Source organism: Sinocyclocheilus rhinocerous, unplaced genomic scaffold (genome assembly GCF_001515625.1).
Source record: "Sinocyclocheilus rhinocerous isolate Xijiao unplaced genomic scaffold, SAMN03320098_v1.1 scaffold792, whole genome shotgun sequence".
NCBI lineage: Eukaryota > Metazoa > Chordata > Actinopteri > Cypriniformes > Cyprinidae > Sinocyclocheilus > Sinocyclocheilus rhinocerous.
The window spans coordinates 990,997-1,013,457 of record NW_015626872.1 but is presented as its reverse complement, the minus strand read 5'-3'; the positions used below and the strand labels follow the sequence as shown (position 1 = coordinate 1,013,457).

Sequence of the window (22,461 nt, the reverse complement as noted above, 5' to 3'; positions counted from 1 at the left end):
GTAGACAGTCACTCTGAGGTTGTCATGGCACGAGAGCCCCGCCCACTTTGTGCGTAGATCTGTGAGGCGTATCCATATTTGTTAGCATTTTTTTTTTTTTTCAGCAAGTCATCCACAAAATTAGTTTTTCCTCCTAGTTACCTGACATGTTGGGAGTTTCGTCCTCAAGATATGTTTTGACAACGTTCCCTTTAAGATATGATTATGGGATCATTATGGGAACGGTTACTTTGCTTTCTGAAACTAGCAAATATAAACGTTTGCAAAAAAGTTCGACCAACTGTTTCAGAGAAGCGTTGCATGAATAATGTATAAATATGCTAATTCTTTGTGCTAACGTTTAGGTACGTTCTGTTAACGTTCCTGGAAGAGTTTGTTATTGAGAGAATCTTGCAAGACGTTAGACAAAGTTCTGAGAACGTTCTATGTACAGCTATCTAGTCAAATAAATAATACATAAAAATAAAATAAATAAGCTTTTATAACAGTAGTTTAACATTTTAAATGCTTAAATAAAATAAAAACTAACAATTTCCTTAAAGGCATCCATAATAATAGTCTTCCCTCCTATTTACTTGGCAATTTTGTCCCCAGAAGATTCCCAGCTAGCAAAAATATGTTCTAAGAACGTTTTACTAACATTCCCGATAAGTTCCCTTACCAAAAAGTAGTATACTTCAAGTTTATTTTATTAAGTATACTTAAGTAAAGTTCAAGTATATTTTTAAGTATACTTTATGTAGCAAGTATACAAATATCAGTGTACTAGTAGTATACTTGTAAGTGTACTATTTCAATACTCTTTGGGACTAAATTGGCCCACTTTCTAGTATATAAAACTATACTTTTAAGTATACTTTAAGTATAACAGTAGTAAACTTTAAGTACACAACTAGTTTACAACAATATTTTTAGCTTGTACTGCAACTATACTAAAAGTGAACTTATAGGTATACTGATAGTTTACTAATTAAATACTTGTAGTAGCATTTTAGTACACTTTGAAGTATAGTCTCAGTAAACTACTAGTTTAGTAGTTTTATACTGCAAGTATACTCGTAAGTTTTCTTTAAGTGAACTTTACATCATACTTTAAGTATACTACTATGTCCCTATTTAGGTATTAATTTGTATATATTTTGTTACATGAATATCTGAACATACAAAACATCAAAAGAACAGGGTATCTGCTTCTAGCTTCATGCATTCCTTTTTTAAACACTTGAATGTGGATAAGTTTCATAAATAAAAAATAAAGAAATAAACAACATTTTGAACAAAAAGCTGAAAAAAGACTATGAATTGGATTCAGAACGATAATCAAAACGTAGATAAAGTCGATCAACACCCCAAAGCTTGACAGTTATTATTACCTCTTCATTGGTCGACATTTTATTCCATAATGTTACATAGTTTTGATACTGTTTTATGTCTGATGATCGTGTTAGAATACATGTGGAAGCATCTGTTGTTTCGGTTTCTTCTTCACTTGTGTTTTTTTGGAAATTCTGTACAGAAAATGTATACTAGCGCCCACTACAGTATAACAATGAAAACACGGATTCTAGGAACACAAGTATAGCTCAGATATATTTAAACTTTTTCTAAGTAGACTATAAGTCAAGTATACTTAAATATTAAGTATATTTCTGAGAAGTACATAAAGCCCATTTCTGAGAAATACATAAAAAGTAGACTATAAGTATACTTTCCTATTTTTAGTTTAAAAGAAGTATACTAATAGCACACTTGAATAAACTTCTTTTTCGTAAGGGTTATAAAAACATTATTTCCAATTTTCTTCAAATCTTTAAGTGTTTTGTTTTTTTCAATGTTGTTCATATGAATGTTAGTGATAACTTTAAGGGAACATTCTATTTTATCATTTTGCAAACATCATGTGAAGTTACTTTTAAATGTTCTCTAAACCATTTGAAACTAGGAAGTATTCATGTTTACAAAACGATGAACCAACGATGTATAGATATAGTGCTCATGTGAGTGTTAATAACTGCTAAATAACTTTTAACAAACGTTCTTTTAATGTTACTGGAAGAATGTTTGTTCATAACTTTGAGAGAACTGGGATGCTTCAGTAGGTCAGAAACAAACACATGTCCATTTGTCTTTGTTGGTAGAGACTTTTCCTCTATTTTATTATTTTTATAGTGAGAAATTATATCATGACTATCCTCTACCTCTAAACCTAAACATTTGCCTTTTTAGATTTTCATTTGGATTTTATTACGGATGTTTATTAAGCAGTTTTTCGTGTATAGCCATTGAACAATTCCTCTCATTGTGGGTGATTTTGGATTTTGCGATGCTTGCATACATTGCAGGTGAAACCACACACATTTGCATTATTATGCCCCACAGGAAGATAATAGTACTTACTAGACATTAATTTGCATTTATGCAAATTGTCTTCAGGCACATACATAGCATCCTATTCATATAGGATCTTTACTGTCACGAATCTGTCACTGCTGAACAGCATTTAGGCAAAGGCCTGCGTATATGTGTTATAAAGGCCTGTAGTTCTTAATGAAAACAAGTGTTTACAGTAGAGCAGTCAATAAACAACAGAACTCATGAAAAAAGTTCAAGCTCGTGAGCCAGTAGAGAGTGTAACCGAAGTATTGATCCTGATGAAGGAGATCTCATTACATGCATTAATTGTTCCTTAATGCCAAAAACATGCTTTTTGCGTTTGTATGTCTTTAGCTCAATTTAATTAAGTGATGGACGGTCAGGATCATTGCTGAAACATTAGACACTTTGTCTGCTCTGGAGTGATGTAGACCCTCTGAGTTGAGGACAGTGCTTATTATGCTGCTCTTAAACCTATAACATCAAGCACACTACAGCAAACGCTAAAGCATTTGTTTCAATGGCAAATGCTGCACAATCTAGCGAGACTGTTAGTTTACTGTGACTCAGCACAGATGTAAAAAAATTTTTTTTTTAACATTCTTTGTTTCATGTTTAAAAACTGATGTACTTTCGCTTTTTGGGTGTTGCGCGCCCTCTAACGGTGTAATAAAGAACTGCAGCAGCTGCTTGATTATCTGTGATTATACCGAACAGGTGACTTTTTAACCTAGAGTTAAATAGCGTTAGAAAATATCTAGAAGGTAAAGAGAATGGTAACTATGCTTCTATGGGTTTTTCATAGCTTCCATCTGTTTGTTAGACAATACAACAATGCACAATGTACAGATAGAATAGTTTTACAATGAAAATAATACAGATAAGAAATCCCATAATATTATGTAAGCATAGTTAAATAATAAAAAAAAGTAAGGTGTGATATTGATCATGAGAGCCTAAAACTAAAGAATGCTGAAGCTAGGGTTGTTTTTGAATCTCAGTATGTCCTGTATCTGTATGTGTCCACTGACCACTAGATGGGACCCTTGTCCAGATTGATCACTGTTCAAACACTTACAGTGAGGTTTACTAGAAGACAGGAGTCACATTGACCCAGTTTAGGCAGTTTGTTGTGGTTGATAAAGGGTTACAGTTTGAGGTTTGGGGTCTGTGGTTGTTGGTTTTGTTGTAGGTAAGTTGCATAAAAAGGGTTTGAAATTAGACGGACGGACGGATGGATGGATGGATACATAGATGGGTGCATGGATGGATGGATTGATGGATACATAGATGGATGGATGGATGGATTGATGGATACATGGATGGATGGATGGATGGATACATAGATGGATGGATGGATGGATGGATACATAGATGGGTGCATGGATGGATGGATGGATTGATGGATACATAGATGGATGGATGGATGGATGGATGGATACATAGATGGATGGATGGATGGATGGATGGATACATAGATGGATGGATGGATGGATGGATGGATACATAGATGGATGGATGGATGGATGGATGGATACATAGATGGGTGCATGGATGGATGGATGGATTGATGGATACATAGAGGGATGGATGGATGGATTGATGGATACATAGATGGATGGATGGATGGATTGATGGATACATAGATGGATGGATGGATGGATGGATGGATGCGTGGATGGATGGATGGATGGATGGATGGATGGATGGATGGATGGACGGATGGATGGATGAATGACTGGGTGGATGGATAGATGGATTGATGGATACATAGAGGCATGATGGATGGATGTGTGGATGGATGGACGGATAGATGGATGGATGGATACATAGAGGCATGATGGATGGATGTGTGGATGGATGGACGGATAGATGGATGGATGGATACATAGAGGCATGATGGATGGATGTGTGGATGGATGGACGGATAGATGGATGGATGGATACATAGAGGCATGATGGATGGATGTGTGGATGGATGGACAGATAGATGGATGCATGGATGAATACATGGATGGATGCATGGATGAATGGATGGAGGGATACATAGATGGATGCATGGATGGATGTGTGGATGGATGGATGGATGGATGGATGCATAGATGGATTCATGGATGCATGGATAAATACATAGATGGATGCATGGATGGAGGGATACATAGATGGATGCATGGATGGATGGATGGATGGAGGGATACATGGATGCTTGGATGGATGGATACATAGATGGATGCGTGGATGGATTAATGGATGGATGGATGGATACATAGATGGATGCTTGGATGGATGGATGGAAACATAGATGGATGCATGGGTGGGTGGATGGATGGAAACTAGATGGATGGATGAATGGATGCTTAGATGGATGCATGGATGGATGGATGGATACATAGATGGATGGACACAATGATGGATGCGTGGATGGATGGATAGGCGGAATGGATACATTGATGGATGGAAGAATAGATGGATGAATGGATGGATAGTTGGATGGATGGAAGTGTTAAAATTATAAAATATGATAATGACAATATTATCAATTTCAGTTATACTGAGAATTCAATATTCTATCAATATTCAATATTATATCAGTATTCAATATCCTATCAATATTCATGTTCACCATGGATTTTAAATGATATTTATACCATGCTATGTTGGTAGGTATGGTACTTTTAGTTATTATTGATTTGAGTTAAGCTTCAATAAAAAAAACACACTCAGGAACCTCCCTTCGGCGCATCAGCAGCGCGTGCAGCTTGTCTCAATATCAGTAAGTTGTCTGTGTAGACAGCATTTGTAAGCATGACAGGCACGCGCAGCATTTTTAACAGAGCTGACTCGGGAACGCGCCCATGATGCCCACAAGTGCTGCCCACGCAGACAGTTCAGCGCGTTTGAGACGCAGCGCTGTAGCAGCAGAAAGTTTCCTTCTGGATGTCATTCTGCTCGCAGCAAAGATTTGAACAGTTCACGTTGCTTGTTCATAGCGGAGTATGATATGTGTGCTCATTCTAACGGACCCGTTATTTTGACGACACGAGCTCTGGACAGCTTTGGGAATGATGATCGGTAACGAGCGGAGCTCACAGACATCCAAGCCGCCTCCTCCAGCCTCACCTGCGGCTTTACCGCTCAGCGCGTCCCGCAGAAGATTCTCCCGGGTCGGGAGGAAACACAGCAATGGATCCGTCCAGTGAGTTCACTTCTGAAGTCCCACTTACTGTACATATACAAAGTTCAGAAAGTAGCTACTAGTCATTCATAAGCAGTCCTTTTGATATTAGATTGATAGTTTACACGTTAGCCAAACAGATACAAGCATACTGTCATAAGAGTTGATGTGTTTGAAGTGAATTGATTTTTAAGTCTTTTACAGACTTAAAGCAACATGTATTTTCTCTCTTTTATGTTATATTAAGTAAAATAAAAATTTACCTTAAATGCCTTTTATGATTTTTACATTGGTCTAAAGACTTCAAAACAATACTTTCAATAATAAAAGTGTTGTTACTAAAGGCTACTCAGCTAACAGAAAGTACGTTCTAAGAACGTTTTGTTAACGTTAGTATTAAGTTGTGAAAATGTTGTTTCTGAATGTTCTCTCAGTGTTCAAAATGCAGTTTGTTAAATGTCTTTAAGAAATGTTTTTTCTTAGTTATGTGAACGTTAAGGGAACATTCCATTTTATCGTTGTGGAAACATTATGAGAACGTTAGTTATAACTGTAGCCTAATGATATATATATATATATATATTATATATATATATATATATATATATATATATAAAGTGTTCCGTTAATGATGTATAATTAATGTTTTTGTGCTAACGTTTTGAGAACTTAAAGGACCAGATAATTTTGAACGAGTGTTTTATTAACGTTACTGGAAGAACGTTGTCAAGAACGTTGAGAGAACCTTGCCAGAACGTTAGCCAGAGTTCTGAGAACGCTTGTTAGCTGGGTATGTTCTAAAACAAGTGTGAAATAAACATAGATTATTTAGATATTTATTGTGTGAAAACGATTTTTCACAGGCATAATTTCCACCACAATAAACAATTCTGCGCTGAAAAAAACTTTTATCAGAACTTGTTTACTAAGGAGATATCAGTGCAAATAAGAAGTTAAGACTAAATATGAGATGTCATGTGTGAAGAATATCAAGGTAAATATCTAGAATACTTTGTTGTGCGTTATTTCCGGTCAAGCTGCAATTTTGTCGAATTATGCTAAAAGAGGTGAAAATAGCCTATTATTCAGTTGTATTTATGGTACAAAACATGCTGTGGAATTTGCTAAATGTATTTATTTATTAATGTTAAAAGACAAAATAACTTTTTTTATTCTTTTATTTGTTTTTATTATTTTGTTTAAAATGTCATTTCCACTACAGTCTTAAACATTATATTCCACATAGTTTGAGGTGTAAATGACACTGCACTCTTAAAAATATAGGTTCTTTATTAGAATTGATGGTTGGCATTTATTGGCATCAAGTACTTTTTACATCCATAAAAACTTTCCATTGCACACTAGATCCTTTATAGTGGAAAAGGGTTCTTTAGTTTATTAAAATGTTCTTCATCCTAAGAAAAAAAATGGTTCTTCTATGGCATCTAAAAAAAAAAAAAAAAAATGATTTTTTCTTTTTTTGCACACCTGGACACTGCTAGTGGAAAAATTAAATGAGTTATAGTTTTAGAAGATTTTATGTAGGGCCAATAGATGAGGAAACACATACACGGTACTACTGACGCAATTAGTGAAGGCTGAAAAGGAGCTTTTGTGCCACTGCTACTGAAATAAACTGATTACTGGATTGGACAAAATCCTCCAAGTATTATGCAGAGCTTTGTATGTGTGTGTGTGTGTGTGTTTTTTAAGTCTCTTTGTTCATTTTGTGAACATTGCTGTTCATTAACTGGGTGCAGTTATGAACAGCCAGACTGAAGCGACGTAGGTTTGCATCTACAGTCCAGTGGAGAACAGAGCAATCATTTTGGTTCCTCTTCCAGGTCCAGCTCATCCAGCGGCACGGCCAGATCAACAGAGAGCGTGGGAATCCGCCAACCGGCGAAGAACAAGATCCGGCGTCACCAGCACCGTCTGTCGGCGGTGTTCGGCCGCGGACCCAGAGGAGGTTCTGGAGAGATGGCCGCTACGGGAGAGGAGGCGCTGGTGACAGACGACCCCTCCGAACTGTCCAATCACATCACGGCTCCAGGCATTCTAAAGATTTTTGGCACGGAGATCTGTGAAGGAGCCAACTACAAGAGCATACTGGCCACCACACGCTCCAGTGCCAGAGAGCTGGTTAAAGAGGCACTCGCCAGGTGGGGCCAGAGAATAAAGCCACTGATTTTGCTACTGTATTTAGCATTATCTTTAACCTGTTAATTGTCACCCCCTTTTTGAGCTTAGACATGAAAATGCGCTATCCGAACTTAAATTGATGTAATTCATGAATGCTTTGGAATAACAGACCTAAGGTTATAGATTTTTAAGTTAGCTTAGAAGCAAATGCACTGCACTAAACATTTTATGTTTTGTACACAAAAATATATTTTACAAAATAGTATGGACGCTACAATTGCTAGAAATTCAAAGCCATATATCAAACCAAGTTGTATTCCAAATTTGAAGTTGATATCACAAAAAATGAGGTTCCTGTACATTTTGTTCACTGAATTTTTTGAAGTGTTGTCCTGTAACCTGCTCCCGCCTCTTTGCCCATTTTCGATTATCCGGGAATGACACGCGGTGACACGCTGCCAACACGCCGCCCAATTTTGAGCTTCAAAAACACTCTTCGGAAATCTACGGGTGACGTCACGGACACTACGTCCATGTTTTTATACAGTCTATGGTCACAACATTTCCAGCTAACAAGGAACTTTTCCACAACTTTCACTAACTTTTTTTTAAATGTTATATGAATCTCCTTAAAGCCATGTTTTTGGAACATTCTTATAACTTTATGCACTCATAATGTTTAGAGAAAGCATTCCGAGATCAACATTCTCCGAACATCCCCGTGATGTTATTTTTACTTGATGAACATTCTAAGAAATGTTTTTTGTAATGTTTAAATAATTGAATAACCACAGCAATAAAACTGGATATTTTAATATTCGTAGAATATTGTTACAAATAATGTTACATTTTGTGGGTTAAAAATAAAGTTAGTGGAATGATTTAAGAAACATTTTAGTAACTTTTTTCTACAAAAGTTATGATCACCACAAGAAAACTGCCTGCTAAGAGGAATTAAAGTACAGTTTTCATGGTAATGCGTTATCTAATTTCAAAAAGGCTTTCATCACAGTATTTAAACTTTCAAAGGATACCTAATTTATGATGATTACTAAAATATGTAATAGGGAAAAGGCACCAAGTGTCCTAACACCAACAGTTAATAAAAGGGTTTCCTGGTAAAAGCTAAAAGACTTACATAGCAGTAAATGCGGTTCAAATATATTCAGGGTTGTGTGAAATAATATTTAAATTTGGCTTATAATATTTTGACAATATTTTAAAATCATAATGCGGTTGATATCTGAACAAAAAGTCCAGATGGTTTTCTTAAGGGTTTGAATTTCAGTAAATGCACAAAACGGCCTTTGTGCACATTGGTTAAAGTCCGTTGTAACGGCAGGAGAAGTTTTCATACCAAATGTCTCGGTTGGTTTGGAGAAGTTTGAAATTCAAGGCTAAATGAATTCCTTGGTGAAGCCACTTTGGATCGAATGCTGCGTCAGCACTCAGATACTGAAACTCTCCATTCTTTCACAATTCTACAGCTAGAGTGTGTGCCTGAAAGTTTGTAATGTTTTACTGTAGCTTTAATTGTTTAACTGTTTTCAACATTGATAATAATCTGAAATGTTTCTTGAGCAGCAAATCAGCATATTAGAATGATTTCTGAAGATCATGTGACACTGAAGACTGGAGGAATGATGCTGAATATTCAGCTTTGATCACAGGAATAAATTACAGTTTAACACATATTCACATAGAAAACAGCTAATTTAAATTGTGATAATATTTCACAATTTTGACTATATTTGATTAAATAAATGCAGCTTTGGTGAGCAGAATAGTAGAGTTTTTTGAATAACATTTAAAACTTTTGTACAGCAGTGTGAATGTATATTCTATTATTTCATACATATCAGTTATTCTGCTGTTTGTATTTGTTTCAGATACTCCCTGAGCAAAGAAGACGCTGATGACTATGTGTTATGTGATGTGATCGGCTGTATTGGAAACCAGTGCTGGAGGACCGAATGTGTTCGTGTGGTGGGAGACAATGAGAAGCCGCTGCTGCTGCAATCGCTCTGGAAACCCAGAGAAGGATTCGCTCGACGCTTTGAGATCCAGCGCAAAGCCACTGTAGAAGAAAACAACTCTAAAGACCAGGACACTGTGACCGCTGGTATACCTCGACACGATTCCTCCTGCATAATCACATTTGCATTAAAGATGTTTTTTACTGTCACGACTGAAACCAACCATTTTGACCGGTTTACTTTTTCCATCTTACTGTAGGCGCTTTTCGTTCCTGCCTACAGACAATTTTGTGCTTTTAGCAAGACAAGAAACCAGATATTTACTACCACTGAGATAATGGTTCAATTTTGATATGCAGAAAGCCCTACCATTTTTATTTTATTTTAATTAGCTCTTGCCAAACTGACAATAAAGTTAAGTTAAAGTAAAGCGGTTAAAGTTCAAGTTGTCGAAAGTTAAGTTAAAGTTGTATTAAGCCGTTTGCAAGGCAGCACTGTATTTATTTTCCTCCGAAGTTCTGGTTATGGTTGTTTTAAAGCCCAAACAATTAACACAAGTATTAATCTTCTGAAATTAAATTGGCAATTTTGCTCATTTTGGTTTCTTGAACCTGAAAACCTGCTATTGAATTTTATTGAATGTTCAGCATTTAAAATGTAACCCACAATTTTGATTTGGTGTATTCTATATTTGCATACTGAATTGCAATTTGCTGTCTTTCTTACAACTATTTGCATATAAACTGTGATTGGTCTTGCATATAAATAAAGGATTAGTTCACCCCAAAATGAAAATTTGCTGAAAATTTACACACCCTCAGGAGAGTTTCTGATTTGGAGAAATGTAGCATTGCGTCACTTGCTCAGCAATGGATCCTCTGCAGTGAATGGGTGCCGTCAGAATGAGATTCCAAACAGCTGATAAAAACATCACAATAATCCACACTAACTTCTCTCATTCTGACGGCACCCATTGTCTGCAGAGCGTCCATTGGTGAGCAAGTAACGCAATGCTACATTTCTCCAAATCTGATGAAGAAACAAACTCACCTACATGTTAGATGACCTGAGGGTGAGTAAATTGTTGGGTGAACTATTCCTTTAACACCTTCTCCAGGTATAAACGCACAGGCACGTAAGCTGCAGAAGACGCGCTGCAGAGGGAAATCCGTGCCGCTGGATGTATGCGTGAGTGACGACGCCGTGGACAGCAGACACAATCTGTTTAAGAGTCTCAGTGACACGGATCTGACAGCTGAAGCTCAAAGCACCTGTACGGAGCGAACGCAGGAGGAGGATCCAGAGGCCGAGGCCGACAAAGCAACACAGTGTCCTGCTAATGAACTATTTGTTGGAAGCTTATTTCTTTCAATGAATAAAAAAAAAAAAAAGGTAATTGTAACTTTTTTCCCTCAGGTTTGTGTGATATAAACATGCAATTGTGAGGCAAAAAAAAATCTAAATTATACTTTAGATTTTTATTCTGTGGCGGAAACGGGCTTCCATACAAATCAAATTTAGAAGGAATATTATTATTTTATTCAATATCATATTTAGCTCAAATGACTTTCTTTTACCTGCACTGAAAAATGGATGTGGAAACAGTTTTCACTCAGAAACTGCTAGTACAGCTGGCAATTAATTATAAAGAAACTGTAATAGCAGTAATATTTTGTAGAAAGACTACTGAAATTGTATTTTGTTGTAAAACATACATACTCCATTTTTTTTTTTTTTTTACAGTGTATAGGACACCTTTTAGGTAAATAGAAAAAGAAGTGCACTTAATTGTATTAAATAAGCACTTGTAGTGTACTTCAAATCTTAAAAGTATGTTAAAAAAAACTGTACTTGCAGATAATATAATATTAATGTAATAAAAGGCCACTTAAGTGACTTAAATAGAGACATTTTTATGATTGCTTCTTAACACACTAAAGCAGAGTTTTAATAATGATTTGTTGTGCTTTGAAGAAGTACACTTTGTTTGATGTATTGACTAACATAATAAAGCACATGTAAAATAATTGATTATAATTTTAACTATTTAACATTAGATTAAAGTTAATATATTTAAATATACTAAATTACAAATTATCATTACATCGAATACATAATTCCAAATGTGTAATTACAAATATATTTCAATACATTACATTCAAGTTTCAATAGAAATGACATTGAAGTATATTTTAGTTTATATTTTAGTTTATCATAAATTCTTGTCAGTGCATTCAGCAGTAAATTACATATAAAGATGTACTTATGTACTAAACTTGCATTTAATATTAATTTAATCTATTAATTATTTTTATTTAATTATAAATAACATGAAATTAAGTCTCTGAAAACATATTCTTTTAAAGTATATTATTTCCATAACTCTTTTTAAAAGTATAATAAAGAGTACTTCTTTTTCACAAGGGGTTTTGCACCACAATTCCAGCTTTTATAGTAATTGGAGACTTCAGCATGATGTTTTATGTTTTTAGACATAAGCCAGTGATGTTAAACTACAGAATTACAGGGATTTTCTCATTTTGTTTGTCTTTGGAAAATAATTCAGTCGGTGATCAGAATTGACAATCTTACAATCACAAAGATTCACTCCCTTTACACTGGATAATACAACACAGGTGACGTCAATGAACCATGGAAAAAAATGATCCCACATCCCTTCGATTCCTTTGGAAAATAACAGAGTGTGCCACACAGAGGGAAAATGGCATGAAAAATGAACACGTATGCAAAAACAGGCCTAGTGTTCACGCTGGACAGGAAGTGGAGCGTCCAAAGGGTGGACACACTTCCTGCCAGATTAGCTGTGTGTGATGACAACCGTAAACGATCAAACACACGTGCGCACATACAGTATATACACTCTACACGTAAACTTCACATGTGTGTAATGATTGTTATTATACTCTCTGTCCATTCTAACAGATGCCAGCCTGTTCCTGGGAGACAAACCATGGCATTGATTGTGCCATGCTCTACTATTCAAGAAACATGAATATTCAAACTGTGGACATTACTATTATTAATGATACTGTAATCATTTAAAAAGTATAAATAATATTATATAAAAAAATAATATTCTTGATCTCAGTAAAACAATTTATTATTACCACATGAAATGGTACACTATAAAAAAGTTTTCATTATTATTTATAATGTATTATTATTATTATTAATTATAGTTATTATTTTAAAATGGCAATAATAATATTCTAAATGTTTTTGATAAATAACATTTTTGACTTCATATGTATAATACTGCATAAAATGGTTCACTGTAAAAATGATTTAATTATTATTTATTACATTTATTATAATAATAATAATAATAATCACATTGTTTTCTGCATTCATTTAACATTTAACTCTGATTAACATTTTTCATTTTTACTTGATTTTCACTCAGTTTTCATTTTCCTTATCAGTAATAAAATTAAAGTGGTCCAAAAAGTGCAATAAAAGTATCACTGCAGGCTATAACTTTTTAAACTTTTATTATTTATTTATTTACAGTTTTTATCTACACATTTAAGACAACAATTAAATATAAAGGAACACTCCACTATTTTTGAAAATAGGCTAATTTTCCAACTCCCCTAGAGTTAAACAGTTGAGTTTTACCGTTTTCTAATCCATTCAGCCGATCTCCGGGTCTGGCGGTAGCACTTTTAGCTGTAGCTTAGCATAGATCATTGAATCTGATTAGAATAAATAGGAAAAATATGGAAACTCTTTGGTCATTTTTGAGCGAGATGCTAACGGTCTAATCAGATTCAATGATCTATGCTAAGCTACAGCTAAAAGTGCTACCGCCAGACCCGGAGATCGGCTGAATGGATTCGAAAACGGTAAAACTCAACTGTTTAACTCTAGAGGAGTTGGAAAATTAGCCTATTTTCAAAAATAGTGGAGTGTTCCTTTAAGATTTCAGTTTTAGTGGGTTGACACTTTTCTAATGCATGACAAAGACTAAGCATTGTTTACTTGTTTGTGGTTTGTTCAGTTGTGGATTCCTTTCTTCTTTCAGACGAATCCAATCGGAGTTATATTAAAAATGGTCCTGGCTCTTCCAAGCTTTATAATGGCACTAGGCAGGTGTTTTTGTTCAGCAGTCCAAAAGAAGTGCAATAAAGTGCGCGCATCCATAATAAAACGTGACTCACACGGTTAATAAAGGCCTCCTGTAGTGAATCGATGCATTTTTGTAAGAAAAATATCCATACTTAAAACGTTATAAACACTTTTTTCTCACTTCTGCTGACTGTCATATGTGCAAGCCGCTCCGGGCGGATGACGTAGGACGTATGCGTCGCGCGCGCCTAGTTGCTAGTTTCACGAGTTTGTTTACAGGAGCAAAGGAAGCAAAGTTTCCTTACTTTAGCAAAGGAAAACCAGTCTCCTCTTGGCTTATATCGAACTCCTTTGACATTTTTCTTTACAAATCCTTGTTTTGTGCTTCTAATTCGTGACTGGCATTTTGTTTTGCTCTCCTCCGTGTTCGTCACGAATCATTGGCACTTACGCTGCATACTACATCATCCGCCAGAACGACTTCCGCATACGACAGTTAGCGGAAGTGAGAGAAAAGTGTTTATAATATTTTAAACATGGATATTTTTCTTACAAAAACGCATTGATTAGCTACAGGAGGCCTTTATTCACCCCCCAGAGCTGTGTGAGGCACGTTTTATTATGGATTATTTTCTTGACAGCATTTGAATAGACATTTCATTAGACATTTTTAGTCCTCCGTGTTTTGCATTGTAACTGTACTGCATCTTTTTTAATACTTTAATACAGGAAAAGGCAAAGGAACTCGCAGCTTTGCAGCCTGAAATGTAAGATCAGGAACTAAGTTCTCATCATTTCGTAACCAGAGGAATTAAAATTCAATATCTTAGACACGGCGTACATTAAAACCAGATTTTCCTCGCTCTCCTGACGCAAGCAGAAGTGAGTCAGACGCGGCAGACTGGCCTTCTGGTGCTGACAGACTGATCCGGGGTCTGGAGCCGCTGGTCCTCTGGATGTCCAACGCCGTCCAGATCCTTCACTTCATCCACCAGCAGGAGGTTCCTCTGCTGCACGGAGTCTCTCAGGAGGAGGAGGAGGAGGAGGAGGAAGACTGCATTGGTAAATCAGTCAGTGCTGATGTGAATAATGTGATGTATGTGTTCAGATTCAGTATGTTTGCGTGTCTGTGTTTATATTCCAGCGGTGCTGGAGCTGCGGCTCTCCTCCGTGCGCTCGGCCAGTGAGGAGGCCATGACGGTCCTGGAGGAGGTCCTGATGTTCACCTTCCAGCAATGTGTCTACTATCTCACCAAGGTCAGGCCCTCTGCATGCTTCATCCAAAAATGATCATTCTGTCATCAGTTATTCAAAAGCTGTTCGACTTTATTTCTTCTGTGGAAAAAAGATTTCTTTCAATTTTAGCTATTTTAGTACATTACTTTAAAATTTTTTATTTAATTTTAGTTAAAGTTTTGGAATTTTTTTTGTGTGTTTTTGACATTTTTACTAGTTTTTTTTTAATACATCAATTTAACAATTGACATATTTAAACATCAATTTATACATAAGCAGTACTTGTGACCAGTAGTATTTTAGTATTATTGTGATACTTTTTTCTTCTTCTTAACTTTAGTGAAACTTGTAGCGTTTTTGTTTTATGTATTTTGGATTTTTTTTAAATGTCTATAGAATTTTTAGATTTTTTTTTAGTTAGTTTTAGTTGTTTTAGTTATTTTAGTACATCAATTTAACACAAAGAACCAGAAAGTAGATACATTAGTAGTACTTGTAACCAATTTTATTTTAGTATGATTGAGATACTATTCAAATTTTTATTAATATTTTAATTTTGTTTTTCTTTTTTTCTTTTACTTTTAGTTAAAGGGTTAGTTCACCCAAAACCCTTTAAACCCTAACCCTTTAAAGTTTTAGTAATTTTGTTGTGTTTGTTATCATTTTTTTATATGTATTTTATATGTATTTTTTTATGTAATAATAAATATGTAATTTTTTAATTTTTTTATTTCAGTTTTAGTTATTTTGGTACATCAGTTTAACACAAAGAACACAAAGGAAGATACAAACTTGAGACCAGTGTTATTTTAGTATAATTGAGATTTTTATAATTTGATCATTTATTTTTCATTCTTATTTTGAATTTTATTTTTTATATTTTCTGTTTTCATTTTAACTTTGTGATTTTTATGTATACTTTATATGTAATAAAATATAAATAGTCTGTATAATTTCAGTTTTAGTTATTAGTTACTACATCTGTTTAGCACAAAAGACATTTTGAAGAAATTCGCAGCAGTATATTAAATATACAAGTGCAGACAAAAGTCACAACAAAAGGAAGTAGCGACAGATTTTTTCTTCCGTATTGTGACACACATTCGAGTGTAATGGTTATTATCAAAAAGAAAAATTCAGGGCGGGACTTCGGATTCGCATCGGATTGTTGATTGGATGTTGAGATGTGGGCGTGGCTCTCAAGCAAGTATGCAGATGAGGCGTGAGCTTGCGGGGGCGGAGCTTAAGAACACTGTATACTTGGAGAAATCCTGCATTTGTCCCCAGAGAGAAGACAAAATAAAAAAGAAACATATGCACGGATAAACCGTTCACAATAAGATCTATAATATGCATTTAGAAAATAGATTTATCTACAATAGCCATAGATGTATGTGCTGAAATGTGGCACAATGTTTGAGCGAATTCAATGTCAATGCAGTGAAATGGGGTCAAAATCTCTCTTTACACCACAAAACCATATACGTTACGTATACTCAACTTGATGGAAACACAGATTGTGCTTAAGAAAAGCTGTAGCTTTCGCTCGTGAGCCGGTTTGAATGATGAATAGCACAGGTTAGCAGCCCAGAGAAACTGTGGCTTTGTGAACTGCAGCGCTGATCTCAAGTGCTTCCAGATGTCTTTGCTGCATCTGACCTTGATGGACATGAATGAATGAATCTAGTGTATCATACAGTATATACGTGTATGTGATCTTCATATCATTTTCACTAGTGGCTTCTTACTGTATGTGCCTTTGTTACATTTGCAGATGTTTTTTGTTCATATTTAGAATTTTAGTTACATTTTTAGTAGTGTTCTTTGGTTATTTTTACTATTATTCGTTTATTTTATCTCTTTTTTTAATATGCCTATATAGTTTTTTTTATTAGATTTTCTTTCAGTTTTAGTTATTTTAGTATACCAATTTAAGCTAAATGAAAATGAGATATGTAACCCGGTCAACTAGTAATTAATAAGGCCTACGTAATTAAAATAAAATGTTTGTTTTTAAGATTTTTTTTTATAATTCTTCTATTTTACCTTATTTTTTAAGGTTTTATTATATATTATAGTATATTTTACTAATAGTTTAAAAAAATAAAATGTATCACAGTTTCCACAAAAATATTCTGCAGCACAACTGTTTTCAATATTAATAATAATCAGAAATGTTTCTTGAGCAGCCTATTATTCGTTTATTTTATCTCTTTTTTTAATATGCCTATATAGTTTTTTTTATTACATTTTCTTTCAGTTTTAGTTATTTTAGTATACCAATTTAAGCTAAATGAAAATGAGATATGTAACCCGGTCAACTAGTAATTAATAAGGCCTACGTAATTCAAATAAAATGTTTGTTTTTAAGATTTTTTTTTATAATTCTTCTATTTTACCTTATTTTTTAAGGTTTTATTATAGATTATATTATATTTTACTATTAGTTTAAAAAAATAAAATGTTTCACAGTTTCCACAAAAATATTCTGCAGCACAACTGTTTTCAACACTAATAATCAGAAATGTTTCTCGAGCAGCAAATCAGCATATTAGAATGATTTCTGAAGATCATGTGACACTGAAGACTGGAGTAATGATGATGGAAATTCTATGTGAACATATTCACATATATAGAAAACATTTATTTTAAATTGTAATATTTCACAATTTTTACTGTGTTTTTGATGAAATAAATGCAGCATGAGCAGACGTCTTTCATCCTAACCCTATGACTTCAAGTCTTGAAGTGATTAAAAGTTTCCTCGGTTATATTTCATAAGCTGCAGAGATTCTGCTGAATAGCAACAGGTTCGTTTCTCACAGACTTTAATTCAGTGTTCAGACATCGTCGTTTGGCAAAGCCGGGATTTGGGATTGATTTGTATTCTGCATGGGAAAATCCTCCAATGTCTCGCCCCCTTTGGGAAATTATAATTCATCTGAGATTGTTTGCCGTGGAAAGAGAGGCTGTTTATATGGGTGTGATTTGATTTAGTGCAATACAACGTCCAACATTTTGATGAGGCTTTTCTGTGGAAAAACTAAATTCACGGCCGACGGTAAATGAAACAACAAGCTGGAGGCATTTCATCCGTCATCATGCAAACAAATTCAATCTCTGATGTTTAATGAGTTTGTGTTTGAATATATAGAGAGAGGCCAAACCGAACATTTATTTAGTCATTAACCTCGACTAACCGGTTATCCTTGACTAATTGCATTCGTTATAAAGATAGTCATTTGAAGCGTGCAATAAAATAAATTCAAAAGTTAGTTGGAGTCGTGGGAAATTTCCTTGAGACGACGTTTTTCATCCTAACATTTCGATTCTGAGAAACATTTTTATTGACGTTTTTATTGATCGGCATTTATTGAGAGTGGAAATGATTAAGTGGTGTGGTTTGTATCGGTGGCACAAACCATCCGTTCTTCTGTAAATGACATTTGATACTTTAAAAGCTTGGCAAACGTCTCGTTCTGTTCTCACACGGTGCCAGCGCTCCGTTATGAGCTCAATATTTTCAGTAGGAAAATTGAATCAAAAACAAACACGGCCGGTTGGAAAGCAAACTGATGTTTTACGGCTTCAATAACAGGCTGTGTTTTCTCTGTGGAGGTTTTGAGCCGCTTGTGTGTGATTGGATCTCGCTGAGAAGGAAACAGCTGCTGGACTTAAACTAATAAAACACATTTGTTGGTGATTCCCAGCGCTGGACACAACAGATTTCGTTTGCATTCAGTCTGTGTTTGCTGCAGAGAAACATTTTACATTCAATTCAAATTCATTCGAATAGCATTCTCATGCATATAATATTTCAGTAATCACTTCAACTTTGCAATGAGCAAGTCACAGAGCGGAGTGACAGAGAAAATCTGTTGTTATCATTAACTAAAACTAAAACTGAAACTAAAAACCCATTTACGTTAGTTGAAATAAAATAAACATGAACTGAAATGAAAAAAAAATATATATATATATATTAAAAAAATATTTTATTTGAGTTAGTTTCCAAGATTTCTCATTTTCATTTAGTTTATTTTGATGATGTACTAAAATAACTAAAACTAAAACTGAAATAAAAATGAATTAAGACATTAATAACATATATAGACGTATTTATAAAAACAAATAAAAATGACAGAAACACTGCAAAAATACTGAAACTAAAACTGAAATAAAAATGAATGAAGACATTAATAACATATATAGATGTATTTATAAAAAATAAAAAAAAAATGACAGAAACACCGCAAAAATACTAAAACTTGAACTAAAATATAAAATATATAAAATATTAAAATAAAAACGAATAAAAAATTGATGAAAAACTATCTGAATAATACTAAAATGACTCTGGATGGAAGATACATTACAAATAAAAACACTAAACTAAAATAAAATAAAATTGCAAAAATATTAATAAAAACTATAAAATAGCCCTGAACAGAAGGTGCAATACAAATAAAAATACTTAAAATAAAATATAACAATTTTCATAAAACTTTTCATGTGCAGTTTTTTAAAATTAGGGTTGTCAAACAATTAGAAACAAACCTTGTCAAAAATGTTTTCAATATATGCATGAATATAATGTTTTAATAAAACTGTTCCAAATTTGAATTCCAAACAGGGAATATTGCCAAGTTACAGATGACAGTGACAAGGAAAAAGATGGAAGATGCAATGCAATGCAAAAAAACAAAAACAGAAATAAAAATGTAATAAAATAAAAAATGTATTTAAATGAAATTAAACATTGTGCAGTTTTTTAGCTCTAAAAATTAGGGATGTCAAGCAATTAGATGGAAATTAATCAGCTAAAGTTAATAACTGGACTGTTATGAAATCTCATTATGACCATTGAAAGCGTTTGCAGATGAAGCTCTGTTTCAGTGGGAAGCAGTTTGGTTGTGTGTCAGATTTTCCTTCATGGTTTTGGGTGGATATTTTCTGCTGTTTGGAGACGGAGCGGCCGGCGGCTGCCAAACTGGTGTCTCCCTGAGAATCCATACATACAGCCGTCTGCACACAATTACACAGAACAAAGCCAGCTTTGTGTTATTGTGATGTGTGGCACATTGAGATGGAGCACGTGGGCTGAACGTCTTCAACACAGACTCTCTTTCAGTCATTCCCCGACTGCATGCAGTCACATACACGCTTACTGCTCAAATATAGAGAGCTGTTAGCAACAGAGATGTCAGAGAATGACAAACACATGTGCTTCATCTCTCTCCAGACAACCAGCAGCTTTATTCCAGTCGTTTTGGGTCTGTTTTAGGCTCTTAAAGCATGAAGGATTGCAGGAAGGATGCGAGATGAACGGTCATTCGGTCAGTGAGTGTCGAAATCTTATCGCAGACGAGAGCGAGATCGTGGTCTGTCTGAGCAAGTTCAGCCTGTTCTGTTGATGATAAGATGTATATGGACTGTCTTGTGTTTTAGAAATGGCCAGGAATGAACTTTGAAAGTGGCACGACCTAAACAATGAATTATTCAAATATAGGCGCTGCTGAAAGAGATGTCATTTTCATTCAGGTTAACCTGATGCACTAAAATAACTATACAATTAATAATTAGTTATTAATTAAAATATATATAAAATTAATATTAAAGATAAAAATCAATAAATAATAAAAATCTTAAAATGAAAAATGTTTCAAAATAAGGTTTTATTTCAAACATGTGTCCATAGTATTTTTATAAAGTAAAGTTCATTAAGTGCAGCTAGAGTTTATATTTTCATGCATATGAAATATTAAAATGAAATATAAATAAAATATTTAAAATATATATAAAGAAGAGATTAAATACATTATCTGGCCTTTATTTGGCATTGTATAAAAAGTTTTAAAATGACTGCAAATTATTAAAATATTGTCTGAAAATATTCACTAAGAGAATCTTTCATCTCAATATTAGAGCACTATTTGACATATAAATATGGTGATAAACATTTTTGGATATTGATTCAAATTAGTTTGAATATATTTTTTCCACAATAAAAATCAGCAAAAAGGAGACAGTTAAGGGACAAAATCAGCTAGACAGAAAAGAAATCAAATAAAAAATTTAATTAAATATAAAACATAAAAGAATAAAAAACTATATGCTATTAAAATTTGAGATTATTTATAAATTAGATAGAAATGAGATGAAAATCCTTGTGACCACCTTGACATGCCATCGCTGCTAAGGTTCATTGTTCTTTTAGTATCACTGAGATATTTTTATAGGTTTGATTATTATTTTAAATCAGTTTTTTATTGTTATATTTTCCATTTTCATTTTTAATTAAATATTTAGTAGTTTTTGTTGTGTCATTTGTCATTTTCAGTAGCCTTTGTCTATATATTATTATATCTATTATATATATATATATATATAGTTTTATTAATTTTATTAAATTAAAAATATATATAATTGTAAATTATTAACATCTCAGTGAAATATATAGCTCACCCAAAAATGAAAATTTGCTGTTAATTTATTGGTACATTTTTGAATGAACTAACCCTTAAGAATGAGAAATGTTGCTTTGGCCACTAGCTGATTTATTTACTTGAGTTTTCTTTTTGTGTGTGTGGTTTTAGTTCTAGTTTGCTATAGAATTGCATTATTATGAACTCTGAGGGTTACTGTAGGAAGGTTAAGGTCAGCAGTTGTTCTGTATGGATGCTGTTCATCAGAATGGAGCGATCAGCATCAGCATCAGCATCAGGAGCGGTGTGTTCTCCTGGGCTCATGTGTGTGTGTGTGTGTGTTTGGTCAGATGCTGTACCCGCTTCTCCCCGGCGTTCTGGACAGTCATGCGTTCTCCGACAGCGGGCAGCTGCAGGTGTCGTCGCAGGTCAGACGCGTGCTGGACGTCTGCAGTCAGAGTCTGCGTCTGCTCCGAGCGTTCGACGTGCATCCGGACATCAGCGCGCAGCTCTTCTCCTACCTCTTCTTCTTCATCAACGCTCTGCTCTTCAACCTGCTGATGGAGAGAGGTGAGTGAGTCAGCAGATGCGGCTGATCTTCAGGTGTTTCATGCATCTCATGCGACCGCTGCTCTCGTGTGCAGGGTCCGGAGGAGCGTTTTACTGCTGGTCCCGTGGAGTCCAGGTCAGGGCCAATCTGGATCTGCTGATGGACTGGGCTCACGGAGCCGGACTCGCGGATCTGGCTCACACTTACCTTCTCAAGCTCTCCTCGGCCGTCAATCTGCTGGCCACACCGAAGGAAAACCTTCTGCAGGTCCTGCTTCTGTTCCCTCAGACCACTCTCGTCTAAATTATTTTATTGTATTCATGCAGAAAAAGTCATTATTCCACTGAATCAACTAGATTACATCAATAAAACTTTAGAATTTAGATAAGGCACAAAGAGGAAGTGCATTAAATTGCATACCATTTATAATATATATATATATATATATATAATTTATAAATATATTATGTATGTATGTAAGTATATACAGTAATA

At 34.4% G+C, this 22,461-nt stretch overlaps 1 protein-coding gene across 1 annotated transcript in view; it reads left to right on the top strand.

The window, feature by feature from the left end:
* Window positions 1-5,271: 5,271 nt before the first annotated feature.
* Window positions 5,272-22,461, top strand: part of radil2b (Ras association and DIL domains 2b) — a 25,175-nt gene continuing 7,985 nt past the window's right edge. Inside the window, exons 1-8 of the mRNA XM_016527865.1 lie at window positions 5,272-5,569; window positions 7,393-7,710; window positions 9,580-9,812; window positions 10,784-11,016; window positions 14,586-14,817; window positions 14,900-15,012; window positions 21,767-21,986; window positions 22,061-22,233. Coding sequence (XP_016383351.1) covers window positions 5,436-5,569; window positions 7,393-7,710; window positions 9,580-9,812; window positions 10,784-11,016; window positions 14,586-14,817; window positions 14,900-15,012; window positions 21,767-21,986; window positions 22,061-22,233 — 1,656 coding nt within the window. The 5' untranslated portion in view covers window positions 5,272-5,435. The remainder of the gene's footprint in view (window positions 5,570-7,392; window positions 7,711-9,579; window positions 9,813-10,783; window positions 11,017-14,585; window positions 14,818-14,899; window positions 15,013-21,766; window positions 21,987-22,060; window positions 22,234-22,461) is intronic.